General features: G+C 35.1%; 1 protein-coding gene across 3 annotated transcripts in view; it reads left to right on the top strand.

Annotated features, from left to right (window-relative positions):
* Positions 1-19,192, top strand: part of GOLGA4 (golgin A4) — a gene marked incomplete at both ends in the record, with an annotated part of 94,366 nt that overhangs the window by 60,384 nt on the left and 14,790 nt on the right. For 2 of the 3 annotated variants that reach the window (XM_084247003.1, XM_084247005.1), the window contains 9 exons: positions 234-362; positions 1,611-1,766; positions 3,153-7,396; positions 8,092-8,213; positions 8,585-8,715; positions 14,319-14,432; positions 17,133-17,153; positions 17,337-17,405; positions 19,055-19,130. In XM_084247003.1, coding sequence (XP_084103129.1) covers positions 234-362; positions 1,611-1,766; positions 3,153-7,396; positions 8,092-8,213; positions 8,585-8,715; positions 14,319-14,432; positions 17,133-17,153; positions 17,337-17,405; positions 19,055-19,130 — 5,062 coding nt within the window. The remainder of the gene's footprint in view (positions 1-233; positions 363-1,610; positions 1,767-3,152; positions 7,397-8,091; positions 8,214-8,584; positions 8,716-14,318; positions 14,433-17,132; positions 17,154-17,336; positions 17,406-19,054; positions 19,131-19,192) is intronic. The other variant, XM_084247004.1, reaches the window with a different exon arrangement.

Here is a 19,192-nt window from a genome sequence, read left to right as displayed (position 1 = left end):
GGAAATGGAGCTGTAGAACTGACTGCTGCACAAGCATCGATCCTTGTCTTAAATGAACAACACTTTATGGTTTTCTGTCAGGTTTCAATAACTCTGGTGAATTTTGATTTGTGTGGAAAATATCTTCTGATTTTTCCTTTTAAAAATTTATTGCCTCGATGATTTAACTATAATATTTAGTTGTATGTATTTTATTCTGAGTGTTTCACTTTAACAATTTGGCTGATTTTCAGAAATCCTCAGAACAAATTGCTAAACTACAGAAACATCATGAAGAAGATCTGGCAAGCAAAGAGCAGGAACTGACCAAGAAGTTTCAGACCCAAGAAAGGAAGCTTCAGGAGCAAATGAAAGTAGCTCTTGTAAGTACCTATGTTGTTTTCACTACAGATAAGCTTTGCAGTATTATAAAGGTGTCATCCTCTCACATTGGCATTTGAGTATGCAAATAAGACAGGATTTAGGTGGGAAAGACTGTTATTAGAGCAGTTACTTAGTGTTGTGTGCAAATTAAATTTACTAATTGAACAACCTGTCATTAATCAGTTAACTTATTTATTTTCACCCTGGAAGTAAGTTATGATTAAGAAAATAAAGGAGAACACAGCTAATTGAAGCAGTGAACCAGTGACTGTAAACTCAGGAAAAATGTCTTAAAATTCACCAGACTAAATATGCCAGAGCTCAAGTTTCAGAAAGTTTTGTCTGAAATGTGCTATAAAGAAGAAAAAATGAAAATGACCAAGTAGTTTTCATTTTAAGTAGAATAATTTCAGTAGTAATCTTCAGTCTAAATAATGTTTAAAAAACAAAGTAAAATAAAAAACAAAACTACATAAGAAATATTTGTTGGAATAGTACAACTTGAAAGTTTAAAACAAAAATTTGAACTGAAAATATTGCTGTTGGCAGATGAATCCTAAGCAGTACGTTAAAATTAATATTCTTAATTGGAGTCCAAAGCTACTTAATGTTAAAAGTGCTCTCTAGGGATTCTCTTTTAAAAACAGTAAACACTTTTAATATGAATGTTAATACATATTAAGAGCAATCAAAGAAGCTTTTCAGGATTAATGGGGTAGTAAAAGAGCCCAGAGCATCTGAAAAGTGTTGTGTAGGTTTTGATAGATATTTCCTTAACCTAATCCATATAGTCACATGTAATCTTCTGATTCTGATTTGGTTTTCCACATGGGGTTTCCTACTACAGTGAGCTATTTCTCACAAGTTATATATACTTTCAATGTAGTTTCTAGACTTAGAGTTGAAATATCTGGAGTGCAGAGAAGAGATAGCTGCAGTGGCATGTCCCTTCATATTCTGTGGCATTTTGTAAAACATGTTTAAGTAGTGGAAAAATAATAGACATAGTGGGGTTAGTGGAACAAAATTTTTCATCTTAATACTAATTGTGGCAAAGCCTGGCCAGACCACACTGGAAAAGCCTTTGTGCCTTGTTTCTGCAGAGTGGAGCCTGGGAAGAGAGAAGAGATTATACTGCCTACCTTGAAGGGGTGGTGCAGAGCAAATGAAATTAATGATTTTTATGGAAGTGTTTTGGGAGTGCTGAAGATTTGTGTGGCTCTAAGGTGGTATTGTTTTTGGCACAGGAAAAAAGTCAATCAGAGTATTTGAAGCTCACCCAAGAAAAAGAACAGCAAGACTCTTTGGCCCTGGAAGAGTTAGAGTTGCAGAAAAAAGCAATCCTCACTGAGAATGAAAATAAACTTCGGGATCTTCAGCAAGAAGCAGAGACTTACAGAACTGTAAGTTTAAAAATTATTAAGTTTCCAGAACTATGAAATTATTTGTGTATGATAACTGTTGTTTTCTCTCCAGTCAGCATAAAGTTGTAAATATTCTTGTTTTTAAGGGGTTACATTTACATATGCACACACTTCAGTTTTAGATAGTTAAGAACTGTTGATGGAAGAGTGGCTTGGTGCTTGCAGGAGATTTTCCTCCTGACTCAGCCTGTGGCTGCATATATTTCTTTTATCCACTCAACTGTTTCTTTGCACTTAGGCTCCGCAACAGTTCTGTTCCATTGCTTACTGACCCTTAATCTTTAGGAAATGGCCTCACTTTGTAGGTAGCACTTTCCCTGGCACCTTCCTGCTGTCTAGCTTCATCTTATGGCATGTTCCACACATAATTCAGTCTCTGTTTATATCACAGTATGGTTATCCCAGTGCCCCTTTGCATTTTAAATTTTCCCCAAAGTTTAGTATGGGACTAAAATACATAATGAACACATTTGTATGTCTGTCTAAATGTGCACATTTTAATAGCCCTTGGTCCTTCCCTAGCAGAATATGAAATATATGACCTGTTTTGAATAAACTTACGTATATTGGTTAGACTTTTTAACCTTTTAGCACTGATTTAGATAGCAAAACTGTCACATTTCTTACCCATAATTCTAAATTGTGTTTTATTTTTCCTTTTTTAACATTTATGTAAGGTGGCATGGTAGAGGGGAATTGGTACCCAGGAAGGTCTAAGTTTTCTACTTGCTAGCTTTGTACGTTAATCACAAAGTAATTTCCTCACCTATTTATGAAGGGGCTGGGTTCAGTAATACCTTTCTAGCTCTGACATTCTACATCTTTTTTTTACATAGCTTTTCTTTTCATCCAAGATTAGTATTTTCATGATATAACAGTAATCTTTGGTAATAATTTGTAGAATTTCATTCTTTTTGGGAAAAAAATACTCTAATAATTTTGGGGGTGTAAAAATCAGATACATTTTCTTCCAAAATTAAATATGAAGGTAATAAAATACTATTATACTATTAAAAAACACAGAAAAAACATACATCTTTCTACCAATAGTTACTGTTATCTGCCTTGTGATTTATTTCTTTTTGATTATCCATTCAGAATATTCTTGAAAATACAGGTAGTTGAAATAGATACCCAAATAGGTCAAAAGAATAGTGAATTATGACTTGTTTAAAAAATAGAATATTGTTGTAAGATGACTCCTTTAGGAATTGAGCACAGATACTTGGACCTTTCTAATACTTGGTATGTTTTGTAGAGTTATTTATCAAAATTTGAATCTTTAAGTGTAAATATCATGTCACGTATGTCATTGCTTATAATCAAAGATGTACTTTAATAAAAAATATACATTTTCATTAACAGAGAATTCTTGAATTAGAAAGCTCTTTGGAAAAAAGCTTGCAAGAAAGCAAAAATCATTCAGAAGATTTGGCTATTCATTTGGAAGCTGAAAAAAATAAGCATAATAAAGAAATTACAATCATGGTTGAAAAACACAAGACAGAATTGGAAGACTTGCAGCACCAGCAGGATAACCTTTGGACTGAAAAACTCCAGGACTTAAAGCATCAGCATCAGACCGAAATGGAAAAGCTTAGAGAAAAGCATGAACAGGAGAAAGAAACACTGTTGAAAGATAAAGAGACTCTCTTCCAGGCTCACATACAAGAGATGAATGAAAAAACTTTAGAAAAGCTTGATGTGAAACAAACGGAACTGGAGTCATTGTCTTCTGAACTGTCGGAAGTATTAAAAACCCGTGACAAACTACAAGAGGAACTTTCTGTTCTAAAAGATCAAGCGGAAAAAGTGAAGCAGGAATTAGAAGCCAAATTGGATGAACAGAAAAATCACCACCAGCAGCAAGTTGACAATATCATTAAAGAACAAGAGCTGTCTATCCAGAGAACTGAGAAGGCATTAAAGGATGAAATTAATCAGCTTGGTCTTCTTCTGAAGGAAAAGGACAAGCATTTGAAAGAAAATCAGGTTTATGTGGAAAATTTAGAGGCAGATTTTAAAAGATCTGAAGGGGAGCTCCAGCAGGCCTCTGTTAAGCTGGATCATTTTCAGTCATGCCAGAGTACCATGCATGAGCAGGCAAAAGCGTATGAGGATCAGCTGACTCAATTGCAGCAGAAGTTGTTGGATTTGGAAACAGAAAGAATTCTCCTTACCAAACAGGTAGCTGAAATTGAAATGCAAAAGAAAGATGTTTGTATTGAGTTAGAGTCTCATAAAATTCAGGTGCAGGACTTAATGCAGCAACTTGAAAACCAGAATAATGCAATGGAGGAAAAGGTAAAATCTCTAACCCAACTTTATGAGTCCCAACTTAAAGATAGTAATGTGGAGCAGGAACAGACAAAACATATCTTGATGGAAAAGGAAAATGTAATTTTACAAATGAGAGAAGGGCAGAGCAAAGAAATTGAAATACTCAAACAGAAATTATCAGCGAAGGAGGACAGTATTAGTGTGTTGCATGAGGAATATGAAACCAAATTTAAAAATCAAGAAAAAAAGATGGAAAAAATTAAGCAGAAAGCAAAGGAGATGCAAGAAACATTAAAGAAAAAGTTGTTGGATCAGGAAGCCAAACTTAAAAAAGAGCTTGAAAATACTGTTCTGGAGCTTAGTCAGAAAGAAAAACAGTTCAATGCCAAAATTTTGGAAATGGCACAGGCTAACTCAGATGGAATCAATGATACAGTGTTGAGACTGGAAACAAACCAGAAGGAGCAAATAGAGAGCCTTAATGAGGTGCATAGGCGAGAACTTAATGATACCATATCACTCTGGGAAAAGAAACTGAATCAACAGGTTGAGGAACTTCAGGAGAAACATGAAATTCAGCTACAGGAGAAAGAAAAAGAGGTAGCAGAGCTGAAGGAAAAGATCATCATATTTGGGTGTGAAAAAGAAGAGATGAACAAGGAAATAGCATGGCTAAAGGAAGAAGCCACTAGGCAGGATACAGTATTAAAGGAATTACAACAACAGTTAAACCAGAAGTCTGCTCACGTGAATTCTCTCTCACAAAATGAAACTGAACTGAAAACACAACTGGAAAAGCTGGAGGTTGACTTGAATAATGCTTTGAAGGAAAATACTTTTCATCAACAGCAAATAGTTGAACTACAGATGCTGGCAGAAAAAGATAAGCTTAAAGTTTCTGACTTGACTGACAAGTTGAAATCCACAGATGAAGAATTCCAGAGCTTGAAATCTTCACATGAAAGAAGTAAGAAAAATCTAGAAGATAAACACTTGGAATTCAAAACACTGTCTGAGGAACTAGCAGTTCAGCTAGATATTTACTCTAAGGAAACTGAAGCTTTATTGCAGGCTAAAACAAGTGAACTAGTCAACATTAGTAGTAGTAAAATTAATGCTATTTTCTCTAGAATTTCCCATTGTCAGCATCACACAACGAAAGTAAAGGAGGTACTACTAATTAAAACTTGCAAAATTTCTGAATTAGAAGCACAACTTAGACAGCTAACAGAAGAGCGAAATACAATAAATAGTTCTTTTCAGCAGGCTACCCATCAGTTAGAAGAAAAAGAAAATCAAATTAAGAGCATGAAGGCTGATATTGAACGTCTTGTAACAGAGAAAGAAGCCTTACAGAGGGAAGGAGGCAATCAGCAGCAGGCTGCCTCTGAAAAAGAGTCTTGTATCACACAGTTGAAGAAAGAATTATCGGAAAACATCAACGCTGTCACACTGATGAAAGAAGAGCTTAAAGAAAAAAAATCTGAGATTGGCAGTCTAAGTAAACAGTTGACTGATTTGAATGCTCAACTTCAGAACAGTATCAGCCTAACTGAAAAAGAAGCAGCCATTTCATCACTAAGGAAGCAACATGATGAAGAACAACGTACATTGCTGGATCAGGTGCAAGATTTATCTTTGAAGATTGAAACTCTGAGTAAAGAGAAAATGTCTGCTCTTGAAGAGGGAGATCACTTGTCCAACAAATTCTCAGAATGGAAGAAGAAAGCACAGTCAAAATTTACAAACTATCAAAATACTATTAAAGATTTGCAGATGCAGCTTGAGTTAAAAACAAAGGAAACCAGTGAAAAGGATGAAGAAATAATTTTATTGAAGGAAAACCTTGATCAGCAGAATCAAAGATTTGAATGTATAAAGGTTGAAATGGAAGATGAGAAGAGCAAAATGGAGAAAAAGGAGGGTAATTTCGAGACTGAATTAAAAATGCAAACAGCAAGAATTGTGGAATTAGAGGAGCAAGTTGCTCAGAAAGCAGTTGAAATTGAGTCCTTAAATGAAATTCTTAAAAATTATAACCAGCAAAAGGACATTGAACAGAATGAAATGGTTCAGAAACTTCAACATATTAAAGAGTTAGGGGAAGAAAAGGACAACAGGGTTAAAGAAGCGGAAGAAAAAGTTTTAGAACTTGAAAAGCAAGTGTCGTCCATGAAATCTGAACTTGAAACTAAGAAGAAAGAATTGGAAGATGTGGCTTCCAGTGTGAAAAGCAAAGAAGAGGAATTAAAGGCATTGGAAGATAGACTTGAATCAGAAAGTGCTGCAAAATTAGCAGAGCTGAAGAAAAAAGCTGAACAAAAAATTGCTGCTATCAAGAAGCAGTTGTTGTCTCAAATGGAGGAGAAAGAACAGCAATATAAAAAAGATACAGAAGGTCATTTGAGTGTGCTAAATACAAAATTGAAAGAAAGAGAGACAGAAATTCACACCTTGGAAGAAAAACTTAAGTCAATAGAGAGTTTACCACAATCAGAGCCATCAGTTGTACCCAGATTTGCAAAAAATCTGGCAGCATGTACTGAGCAAGAAGAAGCAGATTCTCAAGGCTGTGAGCAGAAGGTTGGTGAGCAACAAATCAGTACTTTACAAAGAAATTTAAGTGAAAAAGAAAAACTGTTGCAGAAGCTAGAGCAGGAAAGAGTAGAGACAATTTCTTCTCATTCTGATTTGCAGTGCAAATACCAGCAGCTTTTAAGTAAGATAGGACATGCCGAAGCAAAGCAACATGAGGATCAAGTTATGATAAATCATCTTCAAGAAGAACTTGAATTAAAAAACAAGAAATATTCCTTGATAGCATCCCAGCATGTGGAAGAAGAGGGAGGTAAGAATAACATTGGGACAAAGCAGAACATGGAAAACATACTTGATGATGTCCAGAAAACCCTCCAGGAGAAGGAATTAACCTGTCAGATCTTGGAGCAAAAGGTACAAGAATTGGACTCCTGCTTAGTAAGACAGAAGGAAGCACATAGAGTTGAAATGGAAGAACTGACTTTAAAATATGAAAAACTACAGGCTTCACAACAGCAGATGGATGGAAAAAATAAACCCACAGAAGTTTTGGAAGAAAGTGCTGAGGAAAAGCCCAAATCACATGTGGGCCAACCCAAATTGCTTAGTAACGTGGAGGCTGAGCACAATGACCTGGAGTTTAAATTAGCAGGGCTCGAGCGGGAGAAGCAGAAGCTGGGCAAGGAAATCAATAAATTGCAAAAAGATCTTCGAATGTTGCGGAAGGAACATAAGCAAGAATTGGATATAGTAAAGAAAGAATATGAACAAGAAATGGAAGAGAGAATCAAGTAAGTTTTTTTTCAATATGGATTTTTTTAAGGTAATCCTCCTTAATCAAGTCCTTTATTTTTTTATGTGCCTAATACAGTTAAGTTCACCTCCATAGAGTATTAAACATGCATCTAATATGTTAAATAATGAGGAAGAATAAAAAAATTTTAGGCCAGGGTAGTGTTATTCCACTTATTTATGGGGGGAAAGCCTTTTCTTGTATATAAAGTCATGGTTATTAGATACATGCCTATGTCATTTTCATGTTTTATTAATTAAATTTTTTTGGTAAATATCAAAAAATTTTTATTTTATTTGTTTTATAGGTACTTTATTAAATTTAATTCTTACATTGTCATTAATTTTTGGACTTATGTGCATTACTTATAGTATTAAATTATTAATACTGGTATTAGTATTACATTATTATATAAGATATGTATGGTGAAAATTTTTAAATAAAAAGACCATTTTCTAGAGGTAATCATAGCTTACATCATTTCGGAATTTTTTATACTTCCGGACACACACACACACACACCCCCACCCCCACACCCACTCACTTCCCTCCCCTCATGTCTTCTTCCATCTCTTAAAAATGTTTTTATCCCAGTGAGATCATACTGTCTGTACCATTTTTGAAGGCCAGGTAATTCTTTGCAGGGTGTTATTTTTATGATAACAGTTAACTCTTTATATTTTGGTTAATTAGACAGGAGCAGGAAGATCTTGAGTTGAAGCACAATTCCACATTAAAACAGCTGATGAGGGAGTTTAACACACAGCTGGCACGAAAGGAACAGGAGTTGGAAATGACAATAAAAGAAACCATTGGTAAGTATGATTTAAAATTCAATAAAGGACAAATCAGAATCAGCAGAGACACTTTATAATTTAAGTTTATCCTTCTGTGCTAAGTACTTTAAGTAATTAAACTGGAGGAAGAAAAGATTCTTGCCCAAGAAAGTTTTCTAAGGGAACCTCTACTGCCTGGCTTGCTTTATGGAGAGGCAAGCCTTTAAGGAGCAGAGGAGCAGGTGAAAGAACCTGAAGGTGTTAGATATTTAATTGCTTATGAAGACACTTGTGCTCTGTGAGAGGGTACATTTGATCAATTTTTTAAATTCAAATTTGAGTTGAAACAGATTTCTTACACAGATATTTTTACTTAATGTGTTTTCTTATGTGTATCCATTTTTCATTAGATAAAGCTCAAGAAGTAGAGACTGAACTTTTGGAAAGTCATCAAGAAGAGAAGAATCAGTTACATAAAAAAATTGCAGAGAAGGAAGATGATCTGAAAAGAACAGCCAAAAGATATGAAGAAATCCTTGATGTACCAAATTTTCTCTCTTTTGAAATTTAGCTGTGATAGGTTTTATGGTGGTGCTAAAGAAGATTGGGCTCTCAGATTTTATTTTTTTTCTAATGTGGAGGGATTGGAAGGATACTTGGTATTATCAAGAAATATTTCTACACTGTATGCAGATTTATAAGTCTAACTGATTTCGGTCAGGATTTTAGGCAGTAAGATCTTCTTGGCATGTGTTAAAGCACAGTGAGTTACTGAGGGGAATGAATTCCTTTCTCTGTCTTCCTCACAGAGTTAGAGTAAATTGTGAGAGAACCACACTAAGAATTGAGAGTATATACTTGGGTGAAGTTCTTTTTTTTTTTTTTTTCTTTTCATATTCAATGGCCTTTATTACAATGATTAAAAAATATATATTTTTTAACATATATTTTACATCATCCTTCCTTTTTATATGATGTATGCTTTCTCCTTTCAGGTGTAGTCCCCATATAATTCCTACCACCCATTCAGCTGTGCACCATCACCATAGTCCCTTGTGCTCTTCCCTCTTCTGTTTTTATCTCTCTCTCTCTCTCCCATCCCTGTGGAGTATCTCTGATTAATAGTTGCCTGTTAATTTTGTTTTTTAATTTACTATAAATCTGTTTTTTGGTTCCCCTATATTCCTCATATAAGTTCAAACCACCTGATATTTTTCTTATTCTTTCTGGCATATTTCACTGAGCTTATATAATCCCGTCCAGCTCCATCCATGTTGCTGTGAATGCATGAATTTATCTTTTTTGGTTGCTGGGTAATATTCCATTGTGTATATATACCACATCTTCTTGATCCAGTCGTCTATTTTTGGGCATTTGGGTTATTTCCATATCTCACCTATTGTAAATAATGCTGCAGTAAACATGGGGGTGCAGGTATCCTTTTGAGTTAAAGTTTTTGTGTCTTTTGGGTCGATTCCTAGTAGTGGAATTGCTGGGTCATGTGGAAGCTCCATTTTCAGTAGTTGGACGAACCTCCACAAAGCTTTTCATAGTGGTTGGACCAGTTTGCATTCCCAGAAGTGTAGGAGAGTTCCTTTTTCTCCACATCCTCACCAACATTTGTTGTTTCCTGGTTTTTTTATATGAGCCATACTCACTGGTGTAAAGTGGTATCTCACTGTGGTTTTGACTTGCATTTCTGAGGGAAGTGATATTACTTAGTACTGATTACAAGTGATATTAAAAATATCACTTGTACTGATTACAAGTGATATTGAAAATATTTTCATATGTCTGTTGGCCATTTGCATTTCCTCTTTGGAGAAGTGTCTTTTTAGCACTTCTGCCCATTTTTTGACTGTATTGTTTACTTTGTTTTTGTTGAATCATGTCAGCTCTTTATAGATCTTTGTGATCAGTCCTTTTTCAGTAATTATGTGCAAAAATTTTTCTCCAATCACTAGGGTGTCTCTTTGTTCTGGTTAATGTCCCTTTTGCTGTACAGAAGCTTTTTAATTTGATGTAGTCCAAGCTGTTGATCTTTTCCTTCACTTTCTTTGCTTTGGGGAATGTGTCTTTAAAGATATTATTGAGATATATGTCAGGTAGTGTTTTGCCTATATTTTCTTCTAGTGCATGCAGCAGTCCAGTTTTCCCAGCACCATTTATTGAACAAACTGTCCTTGTTCCACTGCATATTCTTTGCTCCTTTATCAAAAATTAGTTGTCCATAAATATGTGGGTTTATTTCTGGGTTTTCTTTTCAATTTCATTGGTCTGTGTGTCTGTTTTTGGTCCAGTATCATACAGTTTTAATTATTATGGCTTTGCAGTATAGTTTGAAGTCTGGGCATGTGATACCTCCATTCTCCTTTTTAGTCAGGAGAGCTTTGGCTATTCGAGGTTTTTTTTGTGGTTTTATATGAATGTCATCAATATTTGTTCTGTCTCTTTGAAGAATATCATTAAAATTTTTATTGAAATAGTGTTGAATCTGTAAATTGCTTTCAGTAGGATGGCCATTTTAATAATGTTAATTCTTCCAATCCATGAGTGGGGATGTCATTCCATTTCTTTGTGTCTTCTATTTCTTTTAACAATGTTTTATAAGATTTCTTTGTATCACTCCTTCATTTGGTGAAGTTCTTAATGGGACAGTAGTGTTTGGTTTGAGGGTGGCTACTTAGCTTTTTGAATATACATTTCTGTATCATGTTTATTTACTTTTTTTTTTTTGAAACTCCTTAAATAGAAGTAATTGCATCTGTGTTCCTTTTGGACTTAGCTGTATTTATTGCTTCGCTTATAACACATCATTTTTATCATATGTGTGTGTGTATGTATATATAGAATTATTACTCTATCTGTTCTTTCCCCCTTGTCTGTAAACATCTGTGGGCAGGGATTTTGTTTATCATCTCTAGTCTTTAGTACCCATTTACATGCTTGGCTCAGACCAGATACTTAGGAAATTTGAAGGAGGTGACACATTGTAGGGCAGGAAAAAACATTTATTTAGTGTCATGATCAGACTATTACATTTAGCAGTCAAGCATGGTTGCAAAAAGAAAAAAATCTATGTTAAAACCCTTTGTTGGAAAGTTTTACACTTTCCACAAAACAGAAACTAAACATGTTACACAATTAGCCACAAACACAGTCCTTGAGTTTTTTTGTCCATATACATGAATATTGCCTGAAACATGTCTTTGTACCAGCTGGGCTCTGCCACCACTGTGCTTGGCTGAGTTCACAAATCTGTTGTAACCTGTTGCTTCCCTGATACTTCTCTGACTTTTCTTTCTTGCTAAGCTTTGTTTCTTGGCAGCTAATTAAAACTTTCTGTCACTGTCAAAGCTACTGCTGCTGCTGCTGAAATCACCATAACTATCTTGGTTTCATAGTTTACTGAAGTATTGGCTTCCACCACCATAGGGGCCAGGACTTCTGCCTCCAAAATTTCCTACTTTCATGGGTCCCAAGTTTGAAGATTGATTGTTGTAATTGCCAATATCTTTGTAGCTTCCACTACCCACAGAATTGCTTCCATCATTACCAAATTCATTATAACCATCCAGATTGCCACCAAAGCCACCTTGACCACTGAAGTTTTCTCTACAACCAAAGTCATTATTCCCATCAAAAGCACCTCTATAGGGCCTCCCCGGTGGCGCAGCGGTTGAGCACTGGGTTGCGAGGCTGCCCGCGGCCTCTGCGGCGCCAGTTTGATCCCCGGCTGCTCCCTGGCCACCGGAGGAGGGTCCCACATGGCGCGCAGACCTCTCCTGCTGCCCGCTGCTCCCCTCAGCAGTGTACTTCGGTCCTTCTGCCTGCTCAGCTCCCCGCCCTGGCTCTGGTGAATTCTCTCACCCTCCCGCGCTTCTGACTGTGCCCAGTGCATGTATAAACAAAACAAACAAACAAATAAATAACATGCCTCTATTAAAAAAAAATACTTATAAAAAAAAAAAAGCACCTCTATAACCACCACCAAAGTTTCCAAAACCACTTCAACCTCTTTAGCTGGATGAAACACTGGCCATCTCTTGCTTAGATAGGGCTTTCCTTCATAGTTGTGGCCATTCACCAAATAGTATTTCTGAATAACAATCTTGTCTACAGAATCATGATGAAATGTTACAAGAACAAAACTCTTCTTGCCACTCTTTCAATGAATCATCATTTCAATCACTTGAATTTTCACATAGTGCTCAAAATAATCTCTTAGGTGATGTCTTTCAGTGTCTTTAATGCCACAAATAAAAATCTTTTTCACAGTTAGCTAGGTACCAGGTCTTCAAGAATCTTCTCTTGACACAGGCCTCTTTGGTTCCACAAGTCTTCCATCGACCTTATGTAGCCTGGATTCATCCACCTTGTGGCCTCTTCCAATGTGGCATAAGCAACAAACCCAAAGCCTCTGAATTACTTGGTGTTTGGGTTTCTCATTACTATACAATGTGTGCTTTCCACATTGCTCCAAATGGCTTCTCAGACTCTCATTGGTTGTTCCACAGCTTAAACTTCCAAAGAATAATTTCAGCAACTGTTCTAGCTCCTTGGGAGAGTCTGACTTAGACATGATGTCAGTGAAATGGGAGACTCTTACAATGCTTACATGGTGGCATTCATGGGCAGAAAGCTAAATTGTCTTCTTAAAATTTGGGCCTAACTGAATAAATAGCTAAAAAGGTGATCCTTTCAAACAAGGCTAAATCTCATTGACACAGACATCCACGCAAGATATGCCATGGCAGAGTAAAAGCAATAAACCAAGACACTGGGCAATAATGTATTCAAAAGTTTCTGTTTGATGGTGTTTTAGTAGTAGAGATAGGTTAGTGTTCTGCAGTGGGGAGAGTTGGAAGCAGGCTGATTACTAGAGATCTCTGCTTTGCTTATGTTGAAAGAAGGAATTTACTCTTTTTCAGCTGTTTTAAGTTTCATGACAAGCGGTATTCAAAATTAGATTTTCCAGGTGTCTGTGGTTCACGTGCGATGGCGCCTTATCTGCTTTCATTTGTTTTCGAGAATGATGTGACTTGGTTCAGGCAAGTCAGCAAATCTTAAATCAGATACCTGTGGTGGTTTTTCCTGTTTAGTCTCTTACTCAGCAAGCACTTGACCTGTCTTCATTACTCAAATCTGATCAATATTCCAATTCCTCATGTTCTTTTAGCATAAAGGTTATTGCAAGATTTATAAGCGTAAGAAGAGGTCTGGACTGCTCTCTGCAATAAATCCTGGCAATTAGCAAGACAAATGAAGAAATGCAAGGATGAGGAACAGTCTTTTAGCAGAGCAGACAAAACAGAAGAGAGAAAATTTTGTTTGCCAAATTTTATAAGGATTTGGGACTAATAGGTCATATATTACTTTTGCAGTCTTTTCTGGTTTTTACAAAGTTGGGGGTAAGAGGATACATTACATTGTTTACCAACGCATTGGATAATAACTAATTTTTTTTAAGAAAACAGATTTTAGTTCAACATTTTACTCTAAAGAATTGTGGTGTGGTTTCAGGGCAGATGTGTAGGAGACATGTAGGTTTGCTGAACTAGGACAGAGAACCATTTCTTCTTTATCAGATACTGCACGCCATCCAAAGGGGCTAGTGAAAAACATCCACAACTTGTGATCAATAAATTGCCAGGTGGTTGAACAGAGCTGTGCATAAATTATCTACTATTTTATGTGAATGGATACTTTCTAGATATCAGATCCTAATATAGAAAGGGCAAAGTCTTCAAACACAGTTTCTTTGTTATAGTTCTGTCACAACACTGTTACATCCTCAGTTGTTGCTTAAGCCTAGTAACCCTAGTTCAAGGGAAAGAAATTACTTGATGAATTTTATGGGAAGGAAACAGAGAGAATGAAGATGGGAAAAAGAATATCCTCAGAATTGCAAACATCATTAAAAAGGGCTTAAACTTAAAAGTGGGGCAGAAAAAAAGTAAGAGTAGAGTAGGAAGGAAAGTGTTTAGACTATATTCATGAATTACAATAAAAATAGTGGTTTGTGTCTTTAAAATATGTTAGGTATCTGTTTATCCTACAGAGGTTGTTTTCTCTGTATCATGTTGCCTCTTGGTGATGTTCTTTTGGTGTTTTTTAGTTAACATATTTTTTTTAATCTTAAAGGCTCGTGAAGAAGAAATGACTGCAAAAGTAATGGACTTACAGACTCAACTTGAGGAGCTGCAGAAGAAACATCAGGAAAGGGCACAGCCGGAAGAGAATCCTGGCAATGATAAAGTGAGAGGAACTGGACTTTGCTTCACATGTTTCTTAGAAATGTATTTTTGTTGTTTGACTTGGCTACTAACATACATACTTCACTTAATCCTAACAAAAACCTGTCAAGAAAGACTCTTGCCTCCATATTTTTAGATATTGACATTGAGGTTCAAAGAGGTGAATAAAATGTTCAAGACCACACAATGAATGTTATATTGGGAATTTAAGTTCATCTGCCAGACTTAAAGCTCCTAGACATTTCTCTTATACTAGTATTTCTTATTCTTTTCCATGGAAATAGCAAAGGAAAGTAAACCTCATAGCACAATAACCAGAAATGGTCTGTTAATGGGTATGATAATTTTAGATTTTCATATTTTGACTTAAAATTCATTTAAAATTTATATTCTACTCTATAACATATCCTATTTATAGTTGCATTAAAGTTTTTTCTGGCTATATATTGGGCCTCCCTGGTGGCACAGGTGGTTGAGCACTGCACTGTGAAGCTGTTCTCAGCCTCTGCAGCAGGGGTTTGATCCCGGCCAGCAGCGAGAATCCCACATTGTGCAGCACACCTCTCCTGTCTCGCCTGCTGCTCCCCTCAGCAGTGTGTTTCATCATTCTGCCTGTTCTGTTCCCTGCTCTGTCTCTGGTGAATCCTCTCATCCTCCTGTGCATCTGACCTGTACCCTAGCACTTGTATAAATAAAAAATGAATCTTTTAAAAAAAAGTTTTTTCTAATTATATATCACTAAAAAATAATTTTTATTTTTCTTCTTGATTAATGGCCCATATACAGATGTAACCGGGTTATTTTGGATAAGGGGATATAATTTAGGGAGTTCTGGCACTGCATACCTAGGCATTTTTTATAATCTTTGTCTTTAAGTAAAATTGCTGCTATGAAAGATAGGCCAGTTTTACTATGTGACTTCCTATCTCACTGTGCACCCCAACAAATGTACCCAACAGGGCATGTGGGGCCTAGTTTCAGAAACCGTCATGTACTGTTCTACTTCCTAAAATGTTCTCATTCACCCAGTATGGATTTTTTCTTAGCACTGTCACTAGGGTCTTGGAGAGTAAGAGTAAGAGTTTTAGAGAAGTCATTACAGAATGTCAATTAACTGAGTGCAATTTTCTAGATAACCAATTATGTGGATGACTTTTCTTTTCTTTTTTTTTTTTTAATTTCTCTCTTTTTTTAAAAAAATATTTTATATAATTCTTACATCATTTTTCATCTTTGCTCAATATATGCATTTTCATTATGGTTATATTCCCCATACAGTTGCACCCTCCCCCTATTGTGACTCTAGTCCTTCCTCTACCCACCCCTCCCCCCCCAGTGTGGGAATTTAGAAAACTTAAATAAGAGACCAGGAAAAAGACTAATCAATACAAAGTAAAAATCAACAAGCAACTATAAATCATGGATTACTTTTCTAAAAGAGAACAGGGCCTTATGAAGGTCTACTTCGTTGTACACTGGATACATATATCTTTGTTTTTAGTACTGAGTGGACAGTTTTCTATGTTTCATTAGTAGCTATACATTCTGTTTTAGCTTTTTATTTTTTATTTCATTTTTGGCATTGGGTCATAATTTGAGTATACCCAGTGTTTTTAAATATTATTTCCTATGAGAAAAATACATACATTTCACTGTATATATTCCTTTCATTAGTATCAAAATAAATATTAATGTTGAATATAGTGGCATTTTGACCTGTACCAAGATACCATGAAGTATTCAATCATCATGAAATTAATATTCAGAAAGTCTTCTGAATCTTATCTTGTGTCACAAGAAAGAAGAGAAATTATCCTTTATTTCTACTCTAAAAAAATATTTTTCTCTTTTATTCTTCATGAATTTTTATCCTTGTCCTTCTTGAGCATCTTTTGGTGTTTTAGGGATATCTTTAATTCAGTATATCACTGTTGAGTTTAATGAGAGAATTTGTGATTATAGCTCAGAGTAGATTCCCAGAAATAGTCCTTTAGAATTTTCCCCAATGTGCCTATCTACTTTAAACAGATGTTAATGTATTTAATTTAGAAAAATTATACAAATAGTAAATGTTTGTGAGAGTAAGATAATATAGAAGTACACAGAATAAACCCTCCCCTTGTCAGGTAGTTATTATTGTTAGTTTGGTGAGTGACCTTCTAGTCCTTTTTCTTTGTGTATTTACATTTCTTTGTGTGTATTTACATTGTAATAGTTTATATAACAAAATAGACCAGGTTTAAAAGCAGATATTTAAAGTTGTCTCATCTCAAATCTATCTCCTTTTTTTTTTTAAATAAACATTTGTTTTATTTATTTATTTATTTATTTAAGTTTATACAAGCACTGGGTACAGTCAGAAACGCGGGAGGGTGAGAGAATTCACCAGAGCCAGAGCGGGGAGCAGAGCAGGCAGAAGGACCGAGGTACACTGCTGAGGGAAGCAGCGGGCAGCAGGAGAGGTCTGCGTGCCATGTGGGACCCTCCTCTGGTGGCCGGGGAGCAGCTGGGGATCGAACCGATGCTGCAGAGGCTGCAGGCAGCTTCGCAACCCAGCGCTCAACCGCTGTACCACCGGGGAGGCCCATATCTATCTCCTTCTTAAGACTATAATACTGAATTCTTAACTTCCTTGTGTTCAGTATAATTGTTTTTTGTAGATTTTGTTGTATACACTCATGATTTTCTTTTCCATTTTCAGGTTACAATTATGGAGCTACAGGTAAGACTAGTTCTTCATTGAATATAATTGAGGGATTATGTACTTTCAGGAGCAGTCTGTGCTTTAAATTAAAATATAAAGAGACTGTTTCAACAAGGGAAAGTTTCCCAAGCAGTACAGAAAGGTATCCAGGTAATGATGAAACTCCTATGGTTCTTAGATCTCACTTTTTTGTTTTTTCAGACACAGCTAGCACAGAAGAACACTCTAATCAGTGATTCAAAGTTGAAGGAGCAAGAGTTCAGAGAACAGGTACAGGTGTACTTGTCTGATGAATGCCTTTCATTTTGAATTTACTTGTGTTAGTATATACTTGATCTCATTTAGCTAATACTTAAAAAAAATAACTGATTTTTTAATAGCTGCTTTTTTGTCTTAATAGGAAATTTTATTTTCAAATCCAAAGACTCCAAAACATACCTCTATAAGTACATGATCACATGTATTTAAACAGGAAAATTTGCATTCTATTATTTTCTAGTTAATTCTTGGACAGCATTTTATATTTTTCTAATTTATAATAACTTAAATTCTCAGTAAGAAGTTATTTTTGCTTTTATCAGAGAGAAAATACCATGACATTAATCTTTACTACTTTTTCCTAGTGAGTAAATTGTCTTGATTTAATATGATTGTCCATATATTATCCATAGTTTGATTTAAATAGGACCATGTATGCCCAGAAGGATGCATAAAGATGTAAACACCAGTATATGTTTGTCTGTGGTGCTTGATTTTTAGTAGTCTTTCTTTAGACTCGGAGGAATCAAGTTAGCACTCAAGCCAGACTCAGATGGTCAGGCTAAATCCCCAAGGATTTTCCAGTTTTTCTTAAAATTCTTGCATATAAATCTCTTTTTTTTAAATTGAGGTAATGTTGATTTATAAACATACAAAACTCTTGGTAATTGCTATAAGTAGGTGATGAATGGGCATATGGGCATTTATTATACTCTCTATATTTGTATATGTTTGAAATTTTTCATATTGAAAAAATACAAAGATACCACAAGTAGAAGATACCTGTACTTCCCAATTGTTTAAATTTTCTCATTCTTTGGGGATATTATAATTTTTTTATTTATAATTCTTTGGATATTATATTTGGATATTATATTCTTTGAATATTATAATTCTTTTGGGATATATAGTTCTTTGGGGATACCTGGGAGTGGAATTGCTAGATCATAAGGTAATTGTATATTTTATTTTTTGAGGAACCATTAACTGTTTTGCATAGTAGCACCATTTTACATTCCTCCCAACAAAGTATAAGGATTCCAATATCTTCACTTCCTCTCTAACAAGTTTTTTTTTTTTTAATAGCCATCCTAGTATCAAGTGGTTTTAGTTATGACAACATTATGGCTTATATTTGCATTTACCTGCTGTTGAACATCTTATGCTTGTTGGCCATTTGTATGCCTTCTTTGGACCAATGTCTTTTCAATTCCATTTTTCACTTGGGTGGTTTTTTGTTGTTGTCATTGAGTCATAAGTATTCTTTATATATTCTGGATACAAGTCTCTTATTAGATACATGATTTGCAAGTATTTTCTCCCATTCTGTGGGTTGTCTTGTTACTTTCATAGTGATGTTTATTGAGACACAAAGTTTTACTTTAGGTAAAGTCCAATTTTGTATATATGTGTGTATATATATATATATATATATATATACACACACACACACACACACACACAATTATATATAATTTATGTGTGAAATATTATGTATATGTTTTGTGCTTTTAGTGTTATTGAGAAATCATTTGTGTTAATCTTATTTGCCTATATTTTATCTTTGTTTTAAAAAAATCTAGTGGATATACGGCAATTCTGTATCTTTTACATAGGTTCCAACTCACATACTATGGTTTGAATATTTGTTGTTATTGTAGATTCACAATTTAGAGGACCGTTTGAAGAAGTATGAAAAGAATGTATATTCAACAACTGTGGATACACCTTACAAAGGTAAGAATGATTGCTCATATGTTATCCATGGCTATCTCTTAAAAATGGCTTTGTGAATGATT

The sequence above is a fragment of the Talpa europaea genome, assembly GCF_964194135.1.
Source record: "Talpa europaea genome assembly, chromosome: 11".
NCBI classification, from domain to species: Eukaryota; Metazoa; Chordata; class Mammalia; order Eulipotyphla; family Talpidae; genus Talpa; species Talpa europaea.
Note: the sequence above shows the minus strand (reverse complement) of the source record. Positions and strands in the feature narration are given on the sequence as shown.